Source organism: Microtus oregoni, unplaced genomic scaffold (assembly GCF_018167655.1).
Source record: "Microtus oregoni isolate MIOR12 unplaced genomic scaffold, Mior012 000006F_ref0000085, whole genome shotgun sequence".
NCBI lineage: Eukaryota > Metazoa > Chordata > Mammalia > Rodentia > Cricetidae > Microtus > Microtus oregoni.
The window spans coordinates 60,520,580-60,547,844 of record NW_024543065.1 but is presented as its reverse complement, the minus strand read 5'-3'; the positions used below and the strand labels follow the sequence as shown (position 1 = coordinate 60,547,844).

The 27,265-nt window shown below is 48.1% G+C and overlaps 2 protein-coding genes across 2 annotated transcripts in view; both read left to right on the top strand.

Annotated features, from left to right (window-relative positions):
• The window catches only part of Gpatch1 (G-patch domain containing 1), a 43,725-nt gene extending 26,638 nt beyond the window's left edge, over positions 1-17,087 (top strand). The window contains exons 12-20 of the mRNA XM_041655059.1: positions 199-377; positions 2,185-2,312; positions 4,108-4,271; positions 4,599-4,765; positions 9,037-9,250; positions 10,263-10,370; positions 11,468-11,565; positions 13,273-13,418; positions 16,831-17,087. Coding sequence (XP_041510993.1) covers positions 199-377; positions 2,185-2,312; positions 4,108-4,271; positions 4,599-4,765; positions 9,037-9,250; positions 10,263-10,370; positions 11,468-11,565; positions 13,273-13,418; positions 16,831-16,861 — 1,235 coding nt within the window. The 3' untranslated portion in view covers positions 16,862-17,087. The remainder of the gene's footprint in view (positions 1-198; positions 378-2,184; positions 2,313-4,107; positions 4,272-4,598; positions 4,766-9,036; positions 9,251-10,262; positions 10,371-11,467; positions 11,566-13,272; positions 13,419-16,830) is intronic.
• Positions 17,088-18,120: 1,033 nt separating this feature from the next.
• Wdr88 (WD repeat domain 88) overlaps positions 18,121-27,265 on the top strand; it is a 35,913-nt gene continuing 26,768 nt past the window's right edge. Inside the window, exons 1-4 of the mRNA XM_041654626.1 lie at positions 18,121-18,239; positions 18,315-18,711; positions 23,226-23,336; positions 27,058-27,146. Coding sequence (XP_041510560.1) covers positions 18,121-18,239; positions 18,315-18,711; positions 23,226-23,336; positions 27,058-27,146 — 716 coding nt within the window. The remainder of the gene's footprint in view (positions 18,240-18,314; positions 18,712-23,225; positions 23,337-27,057; positions 27,147-27,265) is intronic.

Below are 27,265 nucleotides of genomic sequence, written 5' to 3'. Positions count from 1 at the left end.
ATGAACCTGAAAAAAGAGGAGCATCTTATGAAGGACAGGGTCATACTGCCTGGAGGTAGCTCCCAGTGCACTCTGTCTCCAACAAGAGTCAGGACATTTGCCCCGAGGAAATGCACAGCACAATGTGTCCACCTGATGCTGTCCCTCAGAGACCATGTTTTCCCGGGAGTAAAATGGTGCCTCATTCCCCGTACACAGATGCTCTGGAACGATGCCTGGACCCTAGCATGACGGAGTGGGAGCGAAGCCGCGAGCGGGAGGAGTTTGCTCGGGCAGCCCAGCTCTACGTGTCCTCCCACTCTACCCTGTCCTCCAGGTTCACTCATGCCAAGGAGGAAGAGGACTCCGATCAGGTTGAAGTTCCTCGAGACCAAGAGGTCTGTCGCCATCTTGTGCCTACCTGGTGAATTTTATTTTGTGTTTTTGCAGTTGTAGGAATTGAATTGAACCCAGGCTTGCATACGTGTTATGTCCACAGTCTAACACCAAGCTACCTTCCCAAGCTCTCTAGTCAGTTTTAATTTGTGTATGTAATTTTATGTGGATGTGCAAGTGTGTCTTGATGTAATTTGATGTATATGTGTATATGTATATGTGCATATGTGTGCATGTAGAAGCCTAAGGTCAGCATTAAAATGTCTTTCTCAATTACTCTGTAATTCGTGTAGTTTTCTGTGACAGGGTCTCATATAGGCCAGCTGGGCTAGAATTCCTGTTCGTCCTGCTTCGGCCTTCCAATTGCTGAGATTACAGGTGTGAGCCACCAACCACAATTGGCTTCACCTTGTTTTTTTGAGGCAGGCTCTGAACTAGGAGCTCATTGATTGAGCTGGGGGGCTAGCCAGTAGGCTGCAGGGGCCCACCTGTCTCCCCTGCCCAGGGCTGGATTCTGGACACAGGCTCTTGTACCCAGCCTTTACATGGGTTCTGGGGATGTGAACTCGCTCCCTCATGCTTATGTGGCAAGCACTTCTGACTAAGCCATCTGCGCAGCCCTTCCTAGTAATTTTAAAATTAAAAACACCATGCACCTAAATAATTTAAATCAGTGAAAAGAGAAAAATGCACATAGCATAGTAGAGTAAGAAATGATTTGATATTTAGCTTATGAGATATTAAAGCAGTGAGCAGTGTAGCAACACAAACTCTTTTTTTTTTTTTTTTTTTTTTTTTTTTTTTTTGATTTTTCGAGACAGAGTTTCTCCGTAGCTTTTTGGTTCCTGTCCTGGAACTAGCTCTGTAGACCAGGCTGGCCTCGAACCCACAGAGATCCACCTGCCTCTGCCTCCCGAGTGCTGGGATTAAAGGCGTGCGCCACCACCGCCCGGCTAACACAAACTCTTTGATAGTTCAAGTTTATTTATTTATTTATTTTTGGTAAGTACAATGGTATGAAATTTAGTGACACACACACATATATATATATATACATATATATAATTTTATATGTATGAGTGTTTTGTCTTCATGTATTTCTCTGTACCACTTGTGTGCTTGGTGCCCTCAGAGGCTAGACAGTGTTAGATTCCCTGAAGTATAGTTCTAGATGGTTGAACCATCCTGGTGCTAGGAATCAAACTTGGGTCCTCTGGAAGAGCAGCCATTGTTCTTAATTACTGAGCCGTCTCTCCGGCTCTGACCTTTTCTTGTTTGTTTGTGTTTGAGACATGGTCTTGCTATATAGACCAGGCTAGCTTGGAACTTGCTATGTAAACAAGTCTGCTTCATATCATAGAGATCTACCTGTCTCTGTCTCCTGACATACATTTTTAAGATTAATTTTTAAGGGTTTTAAAAATTCTTCAACTGGGCAGTGGTGGCACATGTCTTTAATCCCAGCACTTGGGAGACAGAGGCAGGTGGATCTCTGTGAGTTCGAGGCCAGCCTGGTCTATAGATTGAGTTCTATGGCAATGAGGGCTACACAGAGAAACCCCGACTTAAAAAAAAATTATCTTCATATATGTGTGTTTGTACATGTGAGTATTTGCACGTGAATGCAGTTGCCCGTGGAGGCCAGGACGGGGTTTGGATGCCCTGGAGCTGGAGTGGTTGTGAGCTGCTGGACTTGGTGTTAGGAATGGGACTTGGGTCCTCTGCAAGAGCACTGTGTTATCTTGCCTGCGGATATTTCTAACACGGAAGGCTCTGACTACATCAAACAGACTGTCCGTTTCTTCTTAGAATGACGTCAGTGACAAACAGTCAGCTGTGAAGATGAAGATGTTTGGGAAGCTCACCCGAGACACTTTTGAGTGGCACCCCGACAAGCTTCTGTGTAAGAGGTTTAATGTCCCTGACCCTTATCCAGGGTAAGTTGGATTAGCCTGTGTTTAACATCAGTAAAAACTGTATCCACTCCACTAAGCCTCATTTAAGAAAAACATTCTTTAGATTTATTTTGTGTTTTGCCCACATGTGGGCATTGAATCCCCTGGAACTGGAGTTACAGATGGTTGTGAGCCACCACGTGGGTGCTGGAAACCTAGCCTGGGTCCTCTGTAAGAGCAGCAATACTCTTAACCACTGAGCCGCTTTCCAGCACCGTGAAGGCTCATTTTGTACTCTTGCATTCCCTTTTTCTTAAGGAAACTTAACTTTTAAATATTGGGAGTTGCAAATTTTGCACATTTGCTTGAACTTTAAATTGTTGTGTGTGTGTTTGTTTGTTGATGTGTATGTATCTCTGTGTGTGTGTGTGTGTGTGTGTGTGTGTGTGAGGCCTCAAAGCGTACAACAGAGAATGTCAGGTCCCCTGGAGCTGGAGTACATAGGTACTAGGAACCCAGCCCAGGTCCTCTGCAGGAGCAGTAAGCACTCTTAACTGCTGAGCCATTGCTCCACCCTCCTTTAATTTTGATTCATGTGTCTGTGCTTGCCACATATATTGTGATCGCTAAATCCATTACTAAAATAAGATAAACTTTATTCCATTTCTTAATGTCTTCAGGTACCCTTTTTGTTTTTTGGGGTTTGTTTTTGTTGTTTGTTTGTTTCTTTTGGGACAGGGTTTCTCTGTAATAGTCCTGGCTACTCTGGAACTCACTTTGTAGATCAGGCTAGCCTCCAGCTCACAGAGATCCACCTACCTCTGTATCCCCAGGGCTAGGATTAAGGGTGTGTGCTACCACCACCTAGCTCTGTGCCATTTAAAAATGATTGTCATACATTTTACTTTTAAAATGTTACTTACAGCTGGACATGGTGGTACCTGCCTTTGATCCCAGCACTTGGGAGGAAGAGGCGTGGTCTGTGTAATAGAGAGACTATGTCAAACAACAGCAACATTATTTGTGTTTTCTCTTTGTGTGCTTGGCAGCCTGCTAGGATCAAACACGGGGCCCTGCACGTGCTAGGCAAGCTCTCTGCCGCTGGGCCCCTCTTCAGCCTAACGCCTTGTATTTAAATTCTCTTTATACAACTTTAGAGATGACTCAGTGGTTTAGAGCACTGGGTGCTCTTGCAGAGGACCAGGTTTGGTTCCCAGCAGCCACATGGTGGTTCACACCATCTGCAACTCTAGTAGCAGGGTATCTGATGCCCTCTTCTGACCTCCATGGGCACCAGGCATATGTATGATATACATGTAGGTAAGCACTCACACACATAAAATGAATAAATCAATTAAAAAACCCAAGTTTAGCTTCTTATTTGATATAAACATTCCCAGGAAGCATATACTGTAGAATACACCTTGTCTGGAAAACGTAGATTCTAGCTGTGGAGCTTTCCTTTGGTGTAAAGCCATTTTTGAGGTGAAAAGCTCTAGTCCTTATGCTTTTTTTTCCCAAGACTTTTTAAGACAAAGTCTCACTGTGTATCCCCACCTGTCTTTGAACTCTCAGAGATCCGCCTGCCTCTGCCTCTTGCATGCTGGGATTAAAGGCGTGCAACACCATGCCCAGTGGTCCTTACTCTAATAGGGAAAACTCAAGGGCCCTGAAGTCATGGGTTCTGCCTTCCTGAACTGGTTTGAGAAGTAGAAATGTCTTGAGTCCCTGTGGCCTAACTGGAGAGCTGATGAGAAACAGCAAGTCTCTCAGGAAGAGGGCTTCATCCCAGCTGTTGTTAAAACTCCATCTCTTTCCATTCTTACCCCAACCCCAGCTCAACATTAGTCGGCCTACCCAGAGTGAAGCGGGACAAATACTCAGTCTTCAATTTCCTGAAGCTCCCAGAGCCAACCCCTTTGCCCACAGCCCCGACACCCAGTGAAAAAGCCCCACAGCAGCAGCAGCAGCAGCAGCAGCAGCAGCAGCGGGGTTCTGACAGTGAGTAGAGCTCCTTGGGACCTAGGTTCTGACCCCGGGTCTCAGCCCCTCATAGGCTTCAAGGCAGAGTAGGGGGTGGTCCAGCCCTAAGTGCAATCGCGATGCAGACTCCCCCCCCCCCCCCCTTGAGAATTGCTTGTAACTGCTCATCAGCACCTGTCAGTCAGGCCAGGCCCATGTTTAACCTTAGAGCTTGGGTCTGCCCTGTGCTTGCTGTATCCCCAGGGCTGTGTGCAGAGCCTGGCCCACCCAAGGTGTCCCGAGTTCTGAGCTTTGAAGAATTTGCCTTCTGTTCACTAAACCCAGTGTTCTTTCGGGTTCCTTTAGAATCCAGGAAGCCATCTCGATGGGACACATCCAAACAGGAGAAGAAGGAAGATTCCATTAGTGAGTTTTTAAGTCAGGCCAGATCAAAAGTTGACCCTCTGAGACCAGAACCCAGCACCTCAGGAAACAAGGAGGAGGAACAGGTCCCGGAACCACGCCCAGACAAGGTATGGGACCTCGGCTGTCACTGCTGGCGACTGTGTCCTGGGCCCCTCTGTATGTGATGTGTTCTCTACTCGGTAGCAGGAGTCCTCTTAAGTAGCTGAACAGCCTCTGCTGCAACTCTCCGGGTCTGCAGTGAGTGTGAAGGGGACCATAGGCAGCTGTGTCAGTAGCTGAGGAAACGTGTTTCCAGAACAGCTTTGCTTAGATGGATGTGCCTCTGGGGTGCACCTGACTTGTGCCCACTGGACTTGCGACACCATCTTAGCTAGGTGTACCTGACTTGTACCCACTGGACTTGCGACACCATCTTAGCTAGGTGTACCTGACTTGTGTCCACTGGACTTGCGACACCATCTTAGCTAGGTGTACCTGACTTGTGTCCACTGGACTTGCGACACCATCTTAGCTAGGTGTACCTGACTTGTGCCCACTGGACTTACAACACCATCTTAGCTAGGTGTACCTGACTTGTGCCCACTGGACTTAAAACACCATCTTAGCTAGGTGTACCTGACTTGTGCCCACTGGACTTGCAACACAATTGTAACTCTGACTGTTCGAGAAGAGGCTTTATGCTTCCTCTGGCCAGAGTAGCACTCGCTTAGCATAAACCATCGAGACCAGACTTAATGTATTCATATGAGAAGATACAACTTTCTAAATGCTAAGCGGTCAGTTTTGTGTCGAAGATATCCCTGGGTTCCCTTATTTTGTTTACTTTACTGATTGCACATATGTGGTATTGTAAGGACCACCGGCAGCTCAGACCCGAAATAATCACACAGAAACTGTATTAATTAAATCACTGCTTGGCCAATTACTTAAGCATATTACTAGCTAGCTCTTACATCTAGAATTAACCCATCTTCATTATTTTATATTTTACCGTAAGGCTTGTGGCTTACCGGCAGGGTTTCAGCATGTCTGTCTCTGGCAGAGGCTCCATGTCTTCTCTCAACTCCACCTTCCTTCTCCCAGCATTCAGTTTAGTTTTCCCCGCCTGCCTCTGTTCTGCCCTGCTCTGCTATACGCTCAAAACAGTTTCTTTATTAACCAATGTTATTCACAGCATACAAAGGGGAATCCACATCAATGTGGGTCAGAGGACAGCCTATCAGAATGGGTTCTCTCCTTCTACCATGTGGGGCTCAGGGATTGAACTCAGATTGTCAGGCTGGGCAGCAAGCACCTTTGTTCTCTGAACCATCTCACCAGCCTGCTTTGCCCTTTTGAGACAAGCTCTTACTGTATAGATAGCCCAGCTCTGAACTCTTCAGCTTCCTGCTCCAACTTCCAAATGCTGGGATGACAGACGTGTGATTACCACGCCCAGCTCAATCTTTTCACCTTTAACCCATCAATATCATTATATTTAAAGTGGATTTCTTATAAATAGCATGCCCTTAGGTGTTAGTTAAAATGCTTTTGATAATCTTATATTTTAAATATTTATGTTAACATAATTAATTGATTTTTTTGAGTTAGTTGTCCAAATATCATATGTATAGTTTCTATACCTTTTTTCATATTCATTCTTGCTTTTGAAGACAGTCCCATGTAGCATAGGCTAGCTTCAACCTCCCTGAATTTCTAAACCTCCTACCTCCACCTCCCAAGTGCTGGAATTCTAAAATGTGGACCACCACACCTGGCCTGTGTTCACTCTCTGTCTTAGTTAGTGTTGGCACTATGGCCATGGCAACTCTTACAAAGGAAAACATTTAATCATGGGACTTGCAGTTCAGAGGTTCAGTCTGTTATCTTCATGGTGGGACATGGCAGCGTTCAGGCAGACGTGGTGCTGGAGAAGGAACTGAGAGTTCTACATCTTGAGCCGCAGACAACAGAAAGTGGTCTGCCTCACTGGGTGTGGCTTGAGCACATATGAGCCCTCAAAGCCCACCTCCACAGTCACACACTTCCCCTAATAGTGCCACTCCCTTTGGGGCCCGTTTTCTTTCAAACCATCACAGGTGGGGACCCAGCACTGAACACCTACAGGGGTGCTTCACAGTCAAACCAGGGCAGTCTGTCCTGGGATTCTAATGACAGGATCATTAAGGTCTTTGGATATTATCCTACAAGTTTCTGTTTATTTTTGTAATCTCTCTTTTTTCTCTCCTTGATTCAAAGCGGTGCATTTTTGTTGAACTGTTTTCAACTCCGTAGACTTTCCGGTGGTGTCTCCATTCTACTTGAATACAGATAATGAGTTTTGTTTGTTTCAGTTATTGGCTGTAGGGTTTTGCTGTGTTGCCCAGATGGCTTGTAGCGCCTGGGCTCCCCCAGTTCTCCAGCCCCATGCTCTCAGTAGATGAGACCGTAAGCACATGCCTCTGCAGTCAGCTCTGCAACGGATTAAATTTTTTAGATTCTTATATTTTCTACCTCTAAAATATCTGAAGGCGTAAGTCGCAAACAATGCCACACCAGTTTGGAATTATGATTAATAGGGTGGTATTTATTTAAAGGGGAAAAATCTTACAGATCACCGTCCCAGACAACAGCCCTCTGCGCAATCAGGAAGGAGTCTAGTCGCCGGAATCGGAGCAGGAAGCGAAGAGAGCGAGAAGGGAAGTAGCCGCTTTTTTTAAAGGGAGAGAGACCACGCCCCAATGGGCTGGTATTTCAGCCGCTATAGGCTGGAGGAGTGGAAGGACCTCCCGCAACAAATATCCATTTTTCCTTTATTTTTTTGCTAAGACTTTAAATGAAATCTTTTCATTTATTTGACCTTGTTCTTGGAGCATAGTTATAACAACTACTTAAAGAAATATGAAGCCAGGTGTGGTTTCGCACACCTTTAATCCCAGCACTCAGTAGGCAGAGGCAAGCAGATCTTCGTGAGTTTGAGGCCAGTCTGATCTACACAGAGAGTTCCAGGTCATCCAGGGATACATAGAAAGACCCTGTCTCAAAAAAAGAAAAACTAAAGTCCGGTAAAGACAGCACGTTTGTCCTTTTAGTATCTTTCTCACGCTGCAGTTTCCTCGGTTGTCCACAGCCCTGCCAGGTCTCCTCTGTCGTCCATAGTCCACTCTGGTCCCGCTCAGGTCTCCTCAGTTGGTCATAGCCCACTGGGATCTCATTTCTGTTGCTGTGACAAATCCCTGACAGAAGGCAGCAGAGAGGAGGAAAGGGTTTATTTGGTGTCACTTCCAGGTCACAGAACACTGTTGAGGGTAGGGACTCAAGCTGTGAGTCACAGGCATCATCCTGCCATCAGGAGCAGAGAGAATAAGCATCCTGGCTTGCCCGCTGCTCCGTGCTCTGCGCCCTCTGCTCTGTGCTCTGCACCCTCTGCTCTTACACAGTCCAGGCCCTAAACTAGGGACTGGCAAAACCCACTCTGGGCTGGGCCCCCTACGCAGTTAGGGAAAAGGCAGACTTGTGTTATCCTCATGACAAGCTAGCTATGTGAGAGCCTACTGTCTCCTTCACTCCTCTGCTCCTTGCTTACGGAATCAGGCTCATACAAAGTCACCGCCTCTTCCTTCTGTCGGCCTCAGTGCTCATCCCTCAGCAATTGCCAAGGAGGTGTGTGGCCATTTTAACCCATGTCCTGGCTTCCTTCTTGCTGTGTGGAAAGAGAGGAGTCTCCAGATTTCTCTTAAACATTTTCCACACGGCTTTTATTTGCTTTTCTGAGACAGAATTGCACTCTGTAGCTCAGGCTGGCTTTGAAGTGCAATCCCCCTGCCTCTGTCTCCCCAGTGCTGGGACTGCAGGACGTACCACTTCAGCTGGTTTCTTGATTAATTTAATATTGGACACCAAAGGCCTGGATGGAGTCTTAAGACCACACAGAGGCATTATCTCAGCTTCATCTGTCTGGGTCCTCCATAGGTCTGTTAATGGCCAGTCTGCAGAAAGGGCCTCAGTCGCTTATGCTTCCTGAGCGTATTCTAGACAAGCCCCACAGAGAGAGAGGGAAATGCGACATGCTCGGTTAGGTGGTGGTAGTGGATACCCTAAACCATTTTTAAAAATGTGTATGAGTGTTTTGCCTGCATGCACACCTGTGCATCATGTGCGTGCAGGACCTGCCGAGGCCAGAAGAGGACGTCTGATCCCTGGATGGAGTGACAGGCGGACGTGATTTCATGTCGGTGCTGGAAATCCAAACAGGTTCTCTAGAAGAGCGAGTGCTCTTAACTGCTGAGCCATCTGTCCATCCCCCTAAGGCCGATCTTAACTGTGTGTTCGTGTGTGCCTGTGTATTTCAAGGCATTGAGTTCCTTTATTCCTGACTCTTATTTTTCTGTTAATGCAGACTGTAGACAAAGGTGTGGATACGCAGATGGAAGGGGAACATAGCCGCCCTTCCATGGATATATTCAAGGCCATCTTTGCCAGTTCTTCTGATGAACAGTCTTCATCCTCAGAGGAGGAGCCAGATGACAGTGAAGACAATCAAGAGCACACAGAGGTGGCCAGCTTTAAAAGTTCCCAGGAGGCTGCTGCTGGGGAGACCCGTGTAACGCATGGTACGGTCACCTCCCTGACTGGGGCACTGAGAGGTTGAGGTGCAGTCTTGTTTGTGTGTGGTGAGACAGGCTGGCAGGAAGCCCCGTCTGGCCTTAAACCTTCTGAGTCCAGACTGGGACCTCTGATCTCCTTTCTCCGCCTCCAGGTCCTAGGACTACAGGTTTACACCACATTTGGCTTTGCAGCCTGAAACTAGGACAATTGACAGTTAGTAATCAGTGATACCTCATAATACACACGCGTGTGCACACACAGATACTATGTGCATTTGCATCTGTGTGCATATGTATGCGTGTGTTAATGTATACAGGTGTGCGTGCATCCACACTGGGGCCAGAGATCAGTCGTAAGTGTGCTTCCTGAGCCTTGCTTTTTGGGTGTCATGCCTCCATAAACAACTACTTTGCTTTTTGAGATTAGGTCTTATGGGTACCTGGGGCTCACTGGCTATCAAGCCCCAAGATCCTAGCTCTGAAATTACAAATGTATGCCATCGCACCAGACTTTTTATGTGGGTTCTGGGCTCATGCTTGGGTGGCAATCATTTTGGGGACTGAGCCTTCTCTCCAGCATCCCTCCATCTCCATCCCTCTCATCATTATATTTCAATTTGCATGAGTGAAGTCTTGGGCACTGGCTCTTTTTAAAATCAGTTCACATCGCTGATGTATGCTTTCAAGATAGTTGTGTTTGACATTGTTGTTTTCCCAGCTTAGCCTAGGGCTACGTAAGATTGCCTCGAATAAAAAAAAAAAGATCTGGAGTTCATGTCCCTAGCTACAGTGGCTTCCTGTGGACAACCTGCCACACTCTTGGTTCTGTGTGGCCTAGTATGCTGACCTCCCAGCTCCAGTGTCCACAGGCAGAGGTGGCCTCCGCTGTCCATCACTGTGTGCTCCACACTGGCTGCTTCAGCAGAGCAAACAAAGTGCAGTGTCCGGTAGCAAAGGCGCCAAGACTCAAATGCATTAGTGCTGGCAGGGATGAAACTAATACACTGCTCTTCCTCAGCTGCTGAGCCAGAGCCCCGTGTGCCCGCAGTGCCCTTCCCCATCCAGAAGGTACAGATGGATGAGCAAGAAGAGTTCGGACCGCGGCTGCCTCCCGTCTTCTGTCCCAGTGAGTCCAGGCCCCATGTGCCACCCCTCCAGCGCCAATAATGTCCCCCCACCCGTCCCTCTGACTCCACACCAAGTGTCCGAGCCATGGTTGTTTCTTTAAGTATCAAAGCTCAACATGCCTTTTCTTCTCAGCCTTGAGATGTTGGAAGCATCTTAAGTGTTGTCATTTTACAGGGCTGATATGGTGCTATAACCCAAGCACTCGGGACACTGAGGCAGGAGGATCACAAGTTGGAGGCTAGTTAGCCCCTGCCTTAAAAATAAAAAAAATCACTTTTGGAAAGGAAGAGTCAGTTGTGGTGATGCACACACCTTTACTTCCAGCACTCGGGAGGCAGAGGCAGGTGGATCTCTATGAGTCCAAGGCCAGCCTGGTCTACAGAGCAAGTACCAAGACAGCCAGGGCTACAAGTGAGACCTTGTCTCAAAAACAAACAAACAAACAAATCCAGAAAGGATGATGGATGGGACACTGTGGACAGAAGAGTATTTCCGGTTCTGTTGGACTTTGGCTAACAGAGCAAATAAAATCAGCCTGTTCATTCGGCTGTAGACAAGACCAGCCCTCCTCCCCAGCGTCTTCAGCAGCTTCTGTGCAGGGGTCACATGCTAACATCCCTGTGAAAATGTTCAGACGGGTTTCTGCCGTGGCTCTGAAGGCCAGGCTAGCAAGTAGGATAGCGTGGCCCACTTAGATAAGTGGCCCATGATTCCACTGCCCACCACAAAGCTTCCTGTGGTATTCCCACCTAGATACTGGCGCGACTGTCAACCCCAACTTTCAAAGAATGCCAGCAGGCGTGTTTCTCTTGGCTTTGGTCCACGGATCTTTGGTCCAGGTTGATGTTAGTACTTGCTGGCTGGAGTGCTCTGTGGCTTGTTGAGGCACATTTCCCAGAATGCCCTCGCCATCCATTATACAGTGAATAATAACTTGGTCCATGGGTAACTTCGGGGATAGGATTTTCAAAAAAAAAACCCTGGGGAGGTAAAATTTTGAAATATCTGACTGACAGTGTGGATAGAAAACTGCAGAGCCTTTTAATGGTAATCTTCACGTTCTCCCTGCTGCTCACGTGTTCATTACACCCCCAGATACTCGTCAGAAACTTGAGACACCTCAGAAAGAGAAACCTAAGAAGAGCAAAGAAAAACACAAGACCAAGAAAGAGCACAGACGAAAGAAAGAGAAGGTGAGTGCCTTTCCCTCGAGAGCGCAGAGACGTGTGGAAGTGTCCTGAGCTGCCCAGAGCAGCTCCTGGCTCAGGAGGGACATGGGTCCCTCGGTGCCTTGACAGACTTGTTCACATCCAGGGCTAACTCTTTATTTTTTCAGAAACCTTGTTTTTTTGTTTTAGAACAGAAAATTATAAATACTAAAGACTAAAAAGTGGATGGATGGATGGATGGATGGATGGATATAGAGAGATAGATATGTAGGTAGGTAGAGATGCCCAGTGGTAAGCATACCAGCTGCCTGTGCAGAGGACCAAAGTTTGTGTTCTGGCACCCTCAGGATGGCTCACAACTATAGCTCCAGTTCCAGGGGATCTGATGCCCTCCTCTGGCCTCTGCTGTCACGACATGCATGTGGTGTACCAACATATATACAGGCAGAAGACCCATATACGTAAAAATAAAGAAAGTTAAGAAAGGATTGGAGGTACTTTATACTAGACATTAAATAATAACACTGCTCCCAGCCACCTCATTGTTACTAAGGACTGAGCTCTTGGTCCTTAGTGGTCATTTGAAGGGAAGGAAACTTGAGAAGAAGGAAGGGCAATGGAGTCCGCTGTCACATCCCCTGTCTTGTCATCTATGTGCTCTTTATGGCTCATAACCTACAGTCTGGTTGGTGCATGGCGGGTACCTGTGCGGCCCAGTCCAGAGTACAGTCAGTGAGAAGCTGCGCCACACGGAGTGAAAATTCACGCAGTGTTGGAAACCAAACCCATGTGTTCTTACCCCTGCTCTTCAGTGACCACTTCCTTCTCTCTCTGCCTTGCCCAGTGCTCGTCCAGTCAACTAGTCAGGTGTTAGAAGGATGGAGGTGGAGCCACAAGGATCCCGCCTGCATCTGTGTGATTCTGCTCTGCTGTGTCCTTTGTGGACGTGTTGGGGAGACCAGCATGTGCACAGTGTAACGTGTCACAGCTGTTAGTGTCTGACTGTCTCCAAAGGAGAATTTTAATTTTTTACATGCCTGGTATGGTTGTTGTTTTTCTCTTTCTTTTCAGCCCAGACCATTTTATATGACAGAGTTCTACCTTTGAGCCCAGTTCCCAGCCCCTCTCAGGGGAATTCTAAGCCTTTAACTGTTGAGCTATGCTGCCAGCCCCTTACTGGTGGGTTCTAGGCAAATGTTCTACACTAAACAATAACCCCAACCCCACTGGCAGCTTACCCCATGCTCCTAGGTTAGCGTGCGTGTTTGAAACTTTGTGAGTTCAAATGTGCATTGGAGGCCGGAGGTCAGCATCAAGCATCACAATCATTCTACACCTTTTGTGTGTGTGCTGGAAGTGGATTTTTTGTTTTTTTTTTTTAGACTGGGTTTTTTTAATGTAGCCCTGGCTATTCTATAATTCACTGTGTAGACCAGGCTGGCCTTGAACTCACAGAGCTCTACCTGCCTTTGTCTCCCAAGTGCTGGGATTAAAGGTACATGCCACCTTGCCCAGCCCCCTCCACCTATTTGAGATAGGGTCTCTCACTGAACCTGGAACCAGCCACTGCTGGGACAGTACGTGCCCGAGCTTGGTCAACAAGAACTTTGCCGTCTGAGCCACTCCCCGGCCCCTGCTCGCTCAGCTTCTTTATTTCCCTGAGTCATCCAGGGAAGCCCCTGTTTGTTTCTCTCATGTCTTAATCCGCGTTTATATTTTCTTTTTTCCTAGAAAAAGAAACACAAGAAGCACAAGCACAAAAGTAAGCAAAGGAATAAGAAGTCGGAGAAAAGCAGCAGTTCCGAGAGCGACCGCAGTGACAGCGGGAGTGATGAGGGGTCGATGGCGGACCTGTGCCCCCAGGAGCTGCTGAGACGGTAGCTCTCAGAGGCTTTGGCTTAGGGGTGGTGGCCCTCACCTGTCACCCCATCTTTTGGGAAGCTGAGTTAGGAGGATCTCAAGTTTGAGGACAATATGGGCCACATGGTGTGATACTGTGTCTCAAAACCTCAACGTGGGAGTGAAGTAGAAACAGAGAGAGAAGAAAATTCAGGCCAACAGAAAAAGCTCCTGCCTCACATTACCCTCCTCTGTTGGTCTCCTGGTAACTCTTAAGACTTCTGTATGAACACACATGCACACACACAATCATACACACATACATGCAATCATATACACACAATCACAAATAACTATATACATATGAACAATCATACACACACAATCATATACATGCATGCAAATGCACACACATAATCATATAAACACACTCATATACTCACATGGGCACAGTCATATACACAGTCATACATGCAGTTATAAACACACATCATATACACATTGCTGTGCACGTTTAATATATGTATTTCAAGATTGATTTATGTATATGAACGTTTCCCTGCATGCAGTGCACCCAGGGGCCAGGAGTGGGTGTTGGATCCCTTGGAGCTAGACTTACAGTGGTTAGCTGCTATGCTGGCACCTCGACCTGGACCCAGGTCTTCTGCAAGAGAAGCCAGTGTTCCTAACCTCAGAGCCATCTCTCCAGCCCACCCCAGCCTCCTTTTCCAGACTATAGCACTAATGTCCTCCAGCCCAGTTCCCAAGAGAGGCCTTGTTCCCCTTTGAAAGCTCATGCATAGTCTCTGCAGTCCTGCCTTCCTGTCCGCATTCTGGTCTTCCACACTCCCACCAGACGGTCTATGAAGGTCTACTACAGCCTTCTAGGGTTTCCCTATCTTGCAGCTCCTAACACATTCCTCCCACAAACCAGTTCTAAAGACCTGTGAACCCCATGGTCAGGAGCCCCCTTGGCAGCTATTCTCTGTCTGTTTTCTATGCTGTGATAAAATAAGCGACAGAGAGCAAATTGAGGGGGCTCACAGTCTGATGGTGTGGTCCATCGTGTGGGATGACCAGCTGATCACACCTGCCTGGATCTGGTAGCAGAGAGGCGAAGGCTGGCACTCAGTCAGCTTCCTCCTCTATCCCTTTTTCTTCAGTCTGGGACCCCAGCCCTTGGGATGTTGCCACTTACATCCAGGGTGAATCTTCCCAGTTAAATAACTCTAGGATTACCCTCACAGAAGGCCAAGGATGCGTCTCCTAGGTAATGCCAAATCCAGTCATGTTAACAATGCAAATTAACTACACACCCATTAGTTAGCTCCACTCACACCCCATCCTGCCCTCCTTGTTTGAGACAGATCTCACTCTCTAAGCTCAGCCAGCCTGGAATTCTCTATGTCGCCCAGGTTGGCCTGAAAGCCATGGTGACTCTGCTTTTCCTTGTAGAATGCTGGGTTTGCAGATGTGAGCTCTGACATCTTCAGATGAGCAGGGCTGCCATGGGCAGGACACTGCTTCGGGAGACTCACCCCTGCACAAGGGGTCACACAGGCAGAACAACCCAAACACCCAGGCCGGTGGCTGTGTGCTGCTTGACATGTAAAACTTGTGTAAAACCTAAGGGTGTGGTGGTGCCTGTATTCCCAGCACCTGAGAGGGGAAGGCAAGAGGATCAGGAGTTCAAAGTCATCCTGACCTGCATAGCAAGTTTGGGGTCAACCTAGGCTACAGGAGATCTTTTCTCAAAAAAAAAAAAAAAAAAAAAAAAACCACAGAAAAACAAAACCAAGGAGACAAACACAAGGGACAGAGCCTGAGGGGCAGGGATGTGGTGTGTGCTGTTGGTCTTCGGCCTTCGGATTGCTCTAGACACCCCTGTGCTTTCTTTTCAATCACTGTAACAAATACCCAAGGCAACAACTTGTAGTGAGAAAAGAAGCCTGGGCTCTCAGTTTTGGAGGGTCCAGCTGATGCTCAGATGTCCCTGTTGATTTGGACCTGAGATGAGACAGCAAACTGGAGTGGGAATGTGGAGCAGAGTGAAAAGGAAGAGGCTAGAGTCCCACTGTCTGCTTTAAGGGCAAAAGAGAGTCCTCCAATGACCCAAGACCCTCACTGTTCCACCAGCCAACAGTGGAACTTACTTGTGGGTTCCAGAGATCAAGCTCAGGTCATGAGGCTTGGGGCAGGTGCTCTCACCTTTGGAACCATCTTGCCCACCTTCTTCTTTGGTCCTTTTCCAAAATAGTATCTCAGCCAGGCTGTGGTGGAGCACGCCATTAATCCCAGCATTCAGAAGGCAAAGGTAGGCGGATCTCTGAGTTTGAAGCCAGCCTGGTCATCTACAGAGTGAGTTCCAGGACAGCCAAGGCTACACAGAGAAACCCTGTCTCAAAAACCAATCAAACAAAAGAGATAGTATCTCATTATTTAGCCCAGACTGGCCTGGATCAGCCTCCTCCATCAGTCCTCTGAGTGCTAGGATTATCAGTGGGCACAGCATGCCCAGCTCCTACTAAAATTTAATTTTATTTAAAGGAACCATGTGCAATTTAGTTGTATGAGCTTTTCCCCTTGTTGTATTTACAGTGCTGAGGATTAGATCCAGGATTTTATGTACCTTAGTGCTGTACACTGTGCTAGCTCCTCAAGTCCTAATGGGATTATGTTATATAAGCTCTCAGTGACTGGTTTAGGAGATGCTTCTGTGTTATCTAGGCAACGGTAGCTGGTTGGTCCTTGACTCTGTAGTGTTCCTTTATGTAAATGAAAAATAGAGCGTTGCCTGTTCTGTTCTTGGTTTTCTCTCTAGAGTGAAGCCCTACTCTGTGTTGAGTCAAGGGGCCATGGACTTCCTTTGAGATCATCTTCCTTTTCTTTCTTTTTGGGAGAAGGTCTTGCTATGTAACCCATTTTGACCTCTAACTTTTGATCTTCTTGGCCCCTGAGTACTGGGACTATAGGTGTGCACCACCATGCACAGCACCTACTTTCTTGTATTTTGAAGTTGAGGACTGAAGAGCTAGAGAGGCAGCTCATCAGCTCTGCTCTTACAGAGGATCCTAGTCTTGTTCCCAGAACCCAGAGCAAGCAGCTCATTGCTGCCTGTAACTCCAATTCTAGGGGAGCTGATGCCCTCCTCCGGACTCTGAGTACCTGCACTCACGTCCACGCACACACACACACACAAAACACGCACACACGCACGCATGCACACACACAGACACATAATATAAAAATTATAATAAATCTGAACAAATAAACTACGGATTAAAGCCAGCCTTGGTGATTCATACTTGGAATCGCAGCACTTGGGAGCTGAGTCAGGAGGATTTCTGTGCACGTGGGGCTAGCCTGGGCTCTAGTCTAAGCCTGTATTAAGGGTTGGGGTGTGGCACAGTGGTGTCTCATCCCCTCTGTCTCTCCTGTTTCCTTCTGCAGACTGAAGAATCTCCCGCTAAGGAGGCAGTAATGGAGTCCTGCCCTGGCCCGCCTCAGCCTGGAATCGCCTCCATGCTGAAGTCCCTTAATTTCCCAGCTCACACATTGTACAGAATGTATTTATATGTAAATCTTGCTGTAAAATAAGTTTTTAAACCTTGACATTTCACAGGCTGTCCTGAAAGGTTGCAGAAATTGATTCCTATTTTTAACTTCAGTCCCTGTTATGGGGCGAGAAGACTGAACAGTTTAATTAAAGCGGCTTTTTTCTATGTGCTTCTTGATTTCTCTTGGGATTTTCTGGAGGTCCTAAAAAGGAGAGGAGCGTGAAGGCTTTTCCTCTGGTTTCGGTGTGAAAATGACTGAGTCCACTGAGGGCAGCTGGGTCTCGGAAGAGGAGGGGTGGAGGAGGAGCTCGCCATCCTTGGCGTGGGCCCCTCCGGTGGGCAGTGCCTGGAGCCCAGTGGGCAGATGGAGCAGGCCAGTATGCACAGCCTGGTCCTTCTGGGGAGGCGCGGGTGGTAGAACTTCCCTGAACCAGGCTCTGATTTCATCCCAGCACCTTGTGTGTGTATGTGGAGCCGGGGGGGGGGGGGGGGGGGGGGGGACCAAAGTTCAGAGGACTTTACACAATCAAACAGAACAACTTCAAAAGAAGCGAGAAAATCCATGCTTTGTTTAACCACATGAGAATTCTCTCTCTCTCTCTCTTTCTCTCTCTCTCTCTCTCTCTCTCTCTCTCTGCCTGTAGTTGTCATTGGAATTGTAATGAATCTTTCCCTTGTAAATACCCCAATGGTGTAACCCTGTCCCCAGAAGCTGTGTCCTGTTCCATGCAGGTCATTCTATCATAGCTTATGGACCATTTGCTAGTCACTACCAGACACAAAGTGGGTGTGTTGTGGGTTCCTACACAGGCGAAGGACAGAGATTGACCTGCGACTGGAAGCCAGGCTCCAGGAGGGCTCAAGGGTAAGGTCTCTGGTTTTGACCTTCAGTCTCCTTCCTCATGTGACCAGAGATCATTTTTTAGGGGTACTCTGCATTGGGAGGCATCTTCTATTCCTGCCCCTCGCCCCCACTTTCCTCCTGGCTTTCCCTCCTTTCTCTCTATCGAGATTGGGTCTTGCTATGTAGCTCAGGCTAGCCTGGAAAGGAGCAGTCCTGCCTGAGTCAGGAACGGGGCAGGTAAATGGCAGAACCTGATGCAGCATGTGAATCCGAAGGGCTCAGCGCGAGTGTGAGCACGCGGTGCCACCGTTCCCCGCTGTGCCTGTGACCGGCTCCAAGATGGCCTCACCACCAGCCCCCCGGAAAACCTCGGGGGATGCCAGGAAAGGTTCTGCAGATAACTGGAAGGATTCAGCAGAAACTAGAAAGGGTTCTAGAGACAGGAAGAAATCTATTGAGTTGAAAAAAGACCCTGACGAGGCCCAGAAGGGTCCTGGAGAGGCCCAGAAGGATTCTGGCGAGGCCAGGAGGAGTTCTCCATGGAGGGGATACACGGGGTCCAAGAAGTGGAGTTTTGGCGAGGACAGGAGGGGTTCAGTGGATAGCAGGAGGGTTTCAGTCGATAGGAGGGTTTCGGTCGATAGCAGGAGGGGCTCTAACGAGAACAGGCGGGGTTCCAGTGAGGGCAGGAGGGGTTCAAGCGAGGACAGGGACAGCGTGTCCATCCCTGCCAGTGTGCGACCCAGCAGGTTGCCATGGGCCACTCTGATGAGAGCCTTCGGTCGCTTCAAGCTGTCACTCCCGAATATCCGTCGGGACTATATGCTGGCCTCTCGCGACCCCCTGGCCGTGGACAAGGAACTTGGGCCACATGTGAAGTACCACAAGGTGGTGAGGAGGTTCTGGGGCAACCACCAGCCCCTCGCCAAGGTCAGAACCACCCGCCAAGGTCAGAGGACCCAGATGACCTTCCCACCACCTGAGTGCCCCTGGGTCCACTCTGCACCCTCCCACTGCAGGCCTATGTGGAGGGCAGAGGTGCAGCACCCCTGAGGGTGTACGTGAGGCTACCGATGCCACATGCCACTTGCTCCCTCTGGTAGTGAAACCTGGGGACTCCTGGAGGCTTCTGATAGCCAGTGTCTCACCCTACATTCCCACCCCTTCACATCCCAGAGGCCCCTGCAACTCTGGTGACTTCATCCATCCCCACCTTCCTGGAAGCAGAGAACAAAGCCTTTTGTCTCCTTCCCTCCATTTGTTTGTGCTCCGTCAACTCAGCACCCTGAATCCCGGCACATGGGTACCCCATGATTCTTAGCTATGAGAGGAACAGGGTAAGGGGTGGGCTGCTTTCATCTTACTCCCCCTATCTTTGCTTTTCATCTTTATTGTTATAATTTTTGAATCATACAGTCCCACTGAGCAAGGCATACATTGAAAAAAATATCTTTTTTTTAAAACATTTTCACATTGTATGTATAACTGTCACAGCTTTGGAACATTGTTATAAAAATTTATGTTATGTGTATGAGTGTTTACCTGCATATATATGTGTGCCCCATATGTGGCAGTGCCTGCAGACGCCAGAAAAGGGTGTTATAGACAATTATAGACTCTAGAATGGGAGTTATAGATAGTTATAGACAGTTGTGAGTTTTCATGTGGGTGCTGGGAATTGAACCTGGGTCCTCTGCAAGAGCAGCCAGTGCTGTTAACAATGAGCCATTTCTCCAGCCCCCACATGTTTAACTTAAAAAAAAAAGATTTGTCTCTATGTCTACATGTGTGTCTGTATGAATGCATGCCATGTGACTACATACCTGTCAAAACCTGAAAGTCTAGTTGTGAACCACTTGATGCAGGTGCTGGGAACTGAATTTGGGTCCTCTGCAAGAGCAAGAAACACTCTTTGTTTTGGTTTTCTCAAGACGGTTTCTGTAGGTGGAGTTTTCCTGTCCCAGGAATGGCTTCCAAATTAACACACAGAGGCTTAATATTATGTTTAAATGCTTGGCCAATAGCTCAGGCTTAATACTGGCTAACTCTTACACTTAAATTAACTCGTGTTTCTTATCTATGCTTTACCATGTAGCTCATGGCTTGTTACCTCATTTTCTATATGTCCTGCTCCCTCAGGCCGGCTGGCATCTCTTGATTCTGTCCTTCCTTCTCCCAGAGTCCTCTGTGTCTGACTGTCCCACCTATACTTTCTGTCTGACTACTAGCCTGTCAGCTTTTTATTAACCAATGAGAGTAATGCATATTCACAGTGTACAGAAGGATTATTCCACAGCACCCCCCTTTTTGTCTAATTAAAAAGGAAGGTTTTTTTTAACATAATAAAGCTATGTATATAACAGAATAGTTATTAAGTAAGAATTACAGTTACAAGCTTTCTCAGTTGGTAGAGCATGAGACAATCTCACAGTCATTGGTTCGAGCCCCACACTGGGTAGGAGCCTGAAAGATCAGAGAGCAGAGAAGCCACCAGCCTTCCCTACCTACTCCGTTCCTTCCTCCAAACAGAGAGCCGTATCCCCTTTCAGCCTGCCTTACTACTTCTAGCCTCAGTTTTTCAAGACTTCTATGGTTAATTTTGGTCAGCTAGTGGCTAGCTCCACCCTCTGACTCCAAGGAACCTTTATTGTCAGAACACAATCAAAATACCACACAACAGGTCCCACTGTGCATCCCTGGCTGTCCTGGAACTCACTGTGTAGAGCAGGTTAGCCTCCAAATCACAGAGATCTGCCTGCCACTACCTCTCTAGTGCTGAGTTTAAAGACCTATGCCACCGTGCCTGGCACAAGAAGCCTTCTTCACGGTTGAGATGTCTCTCTGGTCCCCATGTGTAACTTTCTAAAGAACTGTTCAACTGTTTTCTGAAGCAGCTACCCATTTTTACATCCCTACCACAGCAATGTGTGTGGCTCTAATTTGTCCACAAACTTGCCGACATTTATTAAGCAATCATAATGCACATGACATGCTATCACTCTAGGGCTCGTGTTTGCATTTCCTGGTTGACTACTGATGCTGACAGTCTCACCAATCACTGGGGTGTCTTTGGAGAAACATCTATTCAGGTCCTCAGCTCACTTGTTGGTCTATCTGCCTGCCATGCTCAAGATGCTGTGTTCAATCCTCAGCGTGTCATATGACAGGCACGTGGTACATGGTAGTAATCTCCGCACTCAGGGGGTCGAGGCGGGAAGGTCGGAAGTTGAAGGCTGCGTGTGCAGGACGGTGCAGCAGGTTAAGGCTACCGAGCCTGTTGGCCTGAGTTCAATCCCCAGCCCCACATGATGGGAGGAGAGAATCAGGCCCGTCACTTGTGCTCTGATGGCCGCATGTGTACCCTTGCATGGTGCTCCCTCACACATGCTAAATAAATGGAATAAATAGAAGAAGGGAATTTAAGGTTATCATTGACTGTGTAGCAAGTCCAGCACTAGCTTGGGCTACATGAGATATCTCAATTCAAAAAGAAAGGAAGGAAGGAAGGAAACTGGGGCTGTGGGGTGACTCAGTAGTTCAAGGGCTGGAGGAGTCTGGAGCTCTAGAACACATGTGAACCCTGAGAGAGGGTGGTAGCCCAACTGCAATCTCGGTCTCAGCACACCTAGATCAAGCTGGCTGGCCGCACTAACCCTTCCTGTAAGCTTTGTGTTTGGCGGAAGATCTTTGACTGAGAGACCTTGCCTCAAAAAATAGGGTAGAAGGGGCGGGAGCAATGGGTCAGAGGGTAAGAGCACTGACTGCTCTTCCAGAGGTCCTGAGTTCAATTCCCAGCAACCACATGGTGGCTCACAGCCATCTGTAATGAGATCTGGTGCCGTTTCCTGGCCTGCAAGCATACATACAGACAGAACACTATATAGATAATAAATAAATAAATAAATATTTAAAAAAATAGGGTAGAAGATTTCCTGATTATCAGCTGGGGTCTCCACACGTACACATACACAGTGTACCTCCACATGGGTGAATTTGTATATACACTAGTGCACCACACACACACACACACACACACACACACACAAAAAGAAGAAAATAATACAATTAGAATTTGTTTGTTCTTAATCATCGAGTTCTGAGTCCTTTAGCATTTTAAACTCAGGCTCCATAGCAAATATTTAATTTCTTGATGGGATCCTTTGTAGCACAAGTGTTCTTAATTGAATTGAATTGAATTGAATTCATCTATCTTTTTGAGATAGGGTCTCAGGTCCTCTCGTTTCTGATGTGGAGTTTTAAGACTTGCCACCTCCCTGTTGTTGCTCCCGTGCCGAGAACACAGGCACAAATGTTTTCTGTTGTGGTGATGTCAGCTCATCTATTTTTGTTGTTGTCATTTGCACTTTTGGTGTCAGATCTAAGAGGCCACCCCTCAGGCAAGAGTGTGAACATTTACACCTTGGCTCTCTTCCAAGAGTCTCGGAGTTTCAGTATGTGGCATTTAAGCCTTTGGTCCAGTTTAATCTTATTTCCATGTGTGGTGTGAGGTATGTATCCGACCGGTTTTCTTATGTGTAAGTAACCAGTTTTCCCAGCAAAAAAAAAAAAAATGTGCTTAAAAGGTTTATTCTCTCCTCTTTGTGTGTGCGTGTGCCGTGTATGATAACATGTATGTGTTTGTGTGCGTGTGCATTCGTGTGTGTATGTGTGTGTGTGTGTGTGTGTGTGTGTGCGCGTGCGCGCGTGCGCATATAGGCCAGAGATCAACCTCAAGTATCACTCTTCACACCTCATCCGCCTTGGATGTTTTTGTTGTTATTTATTTATTTATTGTTAGCATGTGGAGGAGGGGTGTGCACATATGAATGACAAAGGACACTTTTGGGGGACTGGGTTCTCTCTTTCCACCGTCTGGGTACTGGTGATTGGGCTCAGGATGGGATCAGTTCTGCCCACTAAGCTGCTTAGCAGTCGCTACCTCAGTGTTTTCTGTTTGTTTTTTTGAGACAAGATTTCTAGCTGGACCTGGGGCTCACCAGCTCTCCAGTTAGGCTAGGCTGGGTGACCAACGAGTCCCAGGGCTTCCCTGTCTGCCATCCATGCGTCTTTGTCCTTTTCAAAGACTGTTTTGGTAGTTGAGATCGTTCTCCCCATTTATTTGTTTATTTGTGTGTGTGTGTGTGTGTGTGTGTGTGTGTGTGTGGCGAGCTACATGGCTTCTCTCTCTCCACCCTTCTTTCTCCCAGCATTCAGCTTAGCCTTCCCTGCCTACCTAAGTTCTGCCCTATCAGCAGGCCCAAAGCAGCTTCTTTATTCATTAGCCAATAAAAGCAGCACATAGACAGAAGGACCTCCCTCCCACACCAGGCTTCCACACATTTTTTTCCAGGTCACGTGTTTAGAAGCACTGTTGGGTTTTTTTTGCATATCTTCCTTGAGTCCTGCAACACTGCTGAACTACCTGTATCCATCCTTGTGTTTAGATCCCGTATAAAATTCTGAGCGGGCACGACCACACCGTGAGCTCCTGCCACTTCTGTATGGATGACACAAGGCTCCTCAGTAGCTCCTATGACTGCTCGGTGAAGCTGTGGGTAGGTAGCCAGGTGACGGGCTTTCCCACCGCGAACATTTCTCATATGCTCAGGCGCCTCTCCGGAGAATTCTCCAGCACTGAGTCCCCTCACTAAGGCCCCCAGGTTTTCCAAGGCTTAGGTGCAAGATAGAGGAGCCCACCCCAGTGTCAAGTCCTCAGAAAGAGCTTAATGCAGGGACAGGCAGCCCGAGGCTTCTGGACGCAGTAGGGGAGGAGGTGGAGACTGTAAGACTGACAGCCCCCAGCTTTGGGAAGGGGTCCTGGTTGTTCTGGGCTCTGCTTGGGAGTCACTGATTTATGTTTTATTTTAGATGTATTTCTTGTATATGCATGGGTATTTTGCCTATCACATGTGTGCAGTACCTACGGGGGCCAGAGGGGGCATTATATTTTCTCCTGGAACTGGAGTTGTGAGCCTCCATGTGGGTGCTGGGAATTGAACTTGGGTCCTCTGGAAGAGCAGCCAGTGCTCTTAACTGCTGAGCCACCTCTCCAGTCCCAAGTTGATTTTTTTTTTTGGAGGCAGGGTTTTGCTAATGTAACTCAGACTGGCTTTGAACTCATGGTCCTCCTGCCTCCCACACACGGGAATTACAGACCTGTGGCATCCCACCCTAGGGTGGACTGTTACTTCTCTGGGTCTCCTTTGCATCCGGAAAGCTCAGTTTCAGTATGCTGATCTTGTATCCTACGGTCACGCTAAACTGTTGTTGTCTACCCTGTTTTCATTTCATTTTTATTTGTGTGTATGTGTGTCTGTATGCGTGCATGCCAAGTGCAGGCATGTATTCTCGCTGGCCAGAGAAGGCCCTGGGCTTTCTGGAATCAGAGCTAAAGGTGTTTGTGACCTGCCCAGTGTGGGTGTTGAGAATTGACCTTAGGTCCTCTGGAAGAACAGAAGGTGTTTTTAACCATGGAGCAATCTCTTCAGTGCCTTGGTATTTTAGGTCCTATATAAAATTCCTATGGGGCTTAAGCCATTGTGAATTCCTGCTGCTTCCGTGATGTCCAGACCTTGGGTGCTCACAGAGGACAGATGGGGTTTCAGGTCTGGGACCTGCCTGAGAGGGATGGATGAGGGAGGCAAGCGTGAGGTAATGAATGCCTGGCCGAGCAGCAGCAGGCCAAGGGATAAAGGTGATGTTCAGGCAAGGCTACAGAGGGGCAGCCTCTAGACTGCTTCTAGGACTTCCTGCTTGTGCCCGAGCTTGGCTGAAGGGGACTGTGGGGCTGGAGCCGTAGGGGAGGTGCTCCCTTCTGGAGTTTGCTGTCTTCCGGTTTGAGTCGAGAAGAGGGCAGGGTGAAAGGCTGTCAAGGCTGGTTCAGCTTCTGGGTTGAGTAACTGGACAGGTTAGATCCCCTGATCCTACTAATGCCCACGGAGGGATATCTTGTCATCTGTGCTTGCTAAGGCCCAGGCCGATCAGATCAGGGTTTAGGACTATTCCACATTAGCTCACACCCTGTATTGGGGACCCTGGGTGGTTTCTAGGACCTCCTGAGATCTTCTGAACGGCCCCAGGCTCAAAGCACCAGCTGTGTGCCAGGACAGTGCCAGGGCTTGCCTTGCCCACCTCCGACCCCATGGGGCCCCCACCCCCACACCCATGGGCTCCCCACACCCTCTCTGCTGCAGACATCTTTGTCCTCAGAGCCCAGGGTGTCACCATTTGGAAGACTGCAGCTTTCTCCGGGTCCCTTAAAGCCTTTCCTAGCCCTCAGCAGTCAGCAGGGGTTCCCAAGGCAAGGGACAGGGGACTGTCACTGTGTACATTTCCTGTTTTCCTCATCTGTTAACCCAGCAGAGGGATTCGTGGGGCTTCTGCACGTTTGGGCTGAAGGGTTCTTGTCTCTCCATCCGTGTGTAACTGCTTGACTTTTGTGTTTTGTTACACACACACACACACACACACACACACACACTGTACATTTAAAGAACCGAGACCACCCAGAAATACTGACGATGATATAATAAATTTTGACTCCATCAATTTGTCACCACCACCCCCTCCCGGTTTTCCTGAGAGTTAATTACCTTTCCTCCCTCCCTCATTCAAAACCTGCCTAGTGTCGTGGGGCTATAGCTCAGAGGTAGAGAATTTGTCTAACATGCACAAGGCCCCATCACGAAGAGAAAACAAGATTTAAAACTTCCTAGAAAATTAACCAGAACCTGATCAGTATTTGCCCTTCAAACTATCTGACTTTGGAAGCTTGGCTTTTCCGACAGCCTAGTGGAAAGAGAGCCTGTTGGAGCCCCGTCCGTGGCTTCTGTTCCGGCTTTTGACCACATGGGGGCACTATTGAATACTTAATCAGCTCAACCTCATAAGGCCTTGAAGCTTAGAATTCCTTGGGTTTTTGTTTTCCCCTAGAGAAACACACCAGTCAGGGAGACTAGATCCCAGGTAGTTAGTACTAACTCTTCTTCCCGAACCCAGGACACCAGCCTAAATGCCCTGCTCCGCTGAGTTCCACTTGGGGAACTCAGGGCGGCCCTTATCTTTCACTGAGTTTGGAAAAGGACCTATCGGGATTGCCTGAATGCAACCATGCACCCTGTGGCACGGGCGTGGTGGGGCTGGGTGTGTGCAGAGGGCCATTCATAGCAGTCCTGGGGCCACCTGGTTTGTAAAAGTCACCGATAAGCCAGCTTGTGAAAACTACCTTCCCGGAATTGGGGCGCTAATTACGCAATGTCCGTGGGACTGGTCTCCCTTCCCCCATGCTCTCAAGTTCTGGGCTCTGGCACACACCTTTCTGGTAGACACCATTTCACAGGCGTTGCTGCAGGCTATTGCTGGAGAGGCCGGTCCCCAAGCTTGCCCGTGAGAAGACTGGTCCGGCATCCTCTGGACTTTGGCCCTGGAACCTTATTTTTTGCTGCTCTTCACTGTCACTGTTAGTGTAAGGGACTTTAGGGTTTTATTTGTGTGAACTTATGCGCGCCATGTGTATGCCTGGGCCTGCAGAGGCCAGAAGAGGGAGTCAAAGCCCTGGAACTGGAGTTACAGATAACAGTGGGGCTGGGAACTGACCTGGGTCCTCTGGGCAGGAGTGCTTGAAACCACTGAGCCATCTCTCCAGTCCTACACAAATCTTTACTTTAAAAAAGTTACACTGTGTGTGTGTGTGTGTGTGTGTGTGTGTGTGTGTGTGTGTGCGCGCGCGCACAAGTGTGAGTGTGTCAAGCATGTGTATGTTAAGGTGGACCACAAATTTCTGGAGTGGGTGCTCTCCTTTCACCACGTGGGTCCCATGGACTGAACAGGTCCTCAGGCTTGGTGGCAAGTGCCTTTACCCTCCGAGCCGTCTCACGGGCCCGTATACTTACATGTCTTTAATCACAAATCTGGTTATTATTTCCTTAGGAGGGACCTTCGGAGTAGAATTACTGGGTCAAAGGACATGGAATTATATGTAAAATTCTTGAGGATACTGACAATGTAGAGCCTCTTTGGCTAGTACAAAATGAGAAAATGATCACAAGTCGACTCCCAGCATAGCCAGGGTCCATCAGTGCCTGTGGAACTGTGTGTATGTGGGGGGGGGGTATTTATTGAGGATACTGTGGGTGATGGGGTGTCCCTCACACTTGGGATGTGGGAAAGCTCCAGAGTTTTGCTACAGGCTAGCTAGGAACTCCGGCTGAGCCAAGTTCGTGACTTTCACACCTGAGCCTTGACCCTGTCTCTCCTCTCTCCCCCGACTCACTGGAGGACTCTGAGGATGGAACGGTGATGTGGGACTTTCAGCCACGCCCCAAAGCTCCTGTTTTAGAATGCAGTATCACGGCTGACAACAGAAGGTGACATCCGGTCTCTTTTACACTGGTAGGGAAAAGTGAGAGTCAGCGGGCAGGCCAATACCTGCAGAGCAGTGACAGCTTTCTGTTTGTTTGTTTAAGCAAATACACCAACCACATTT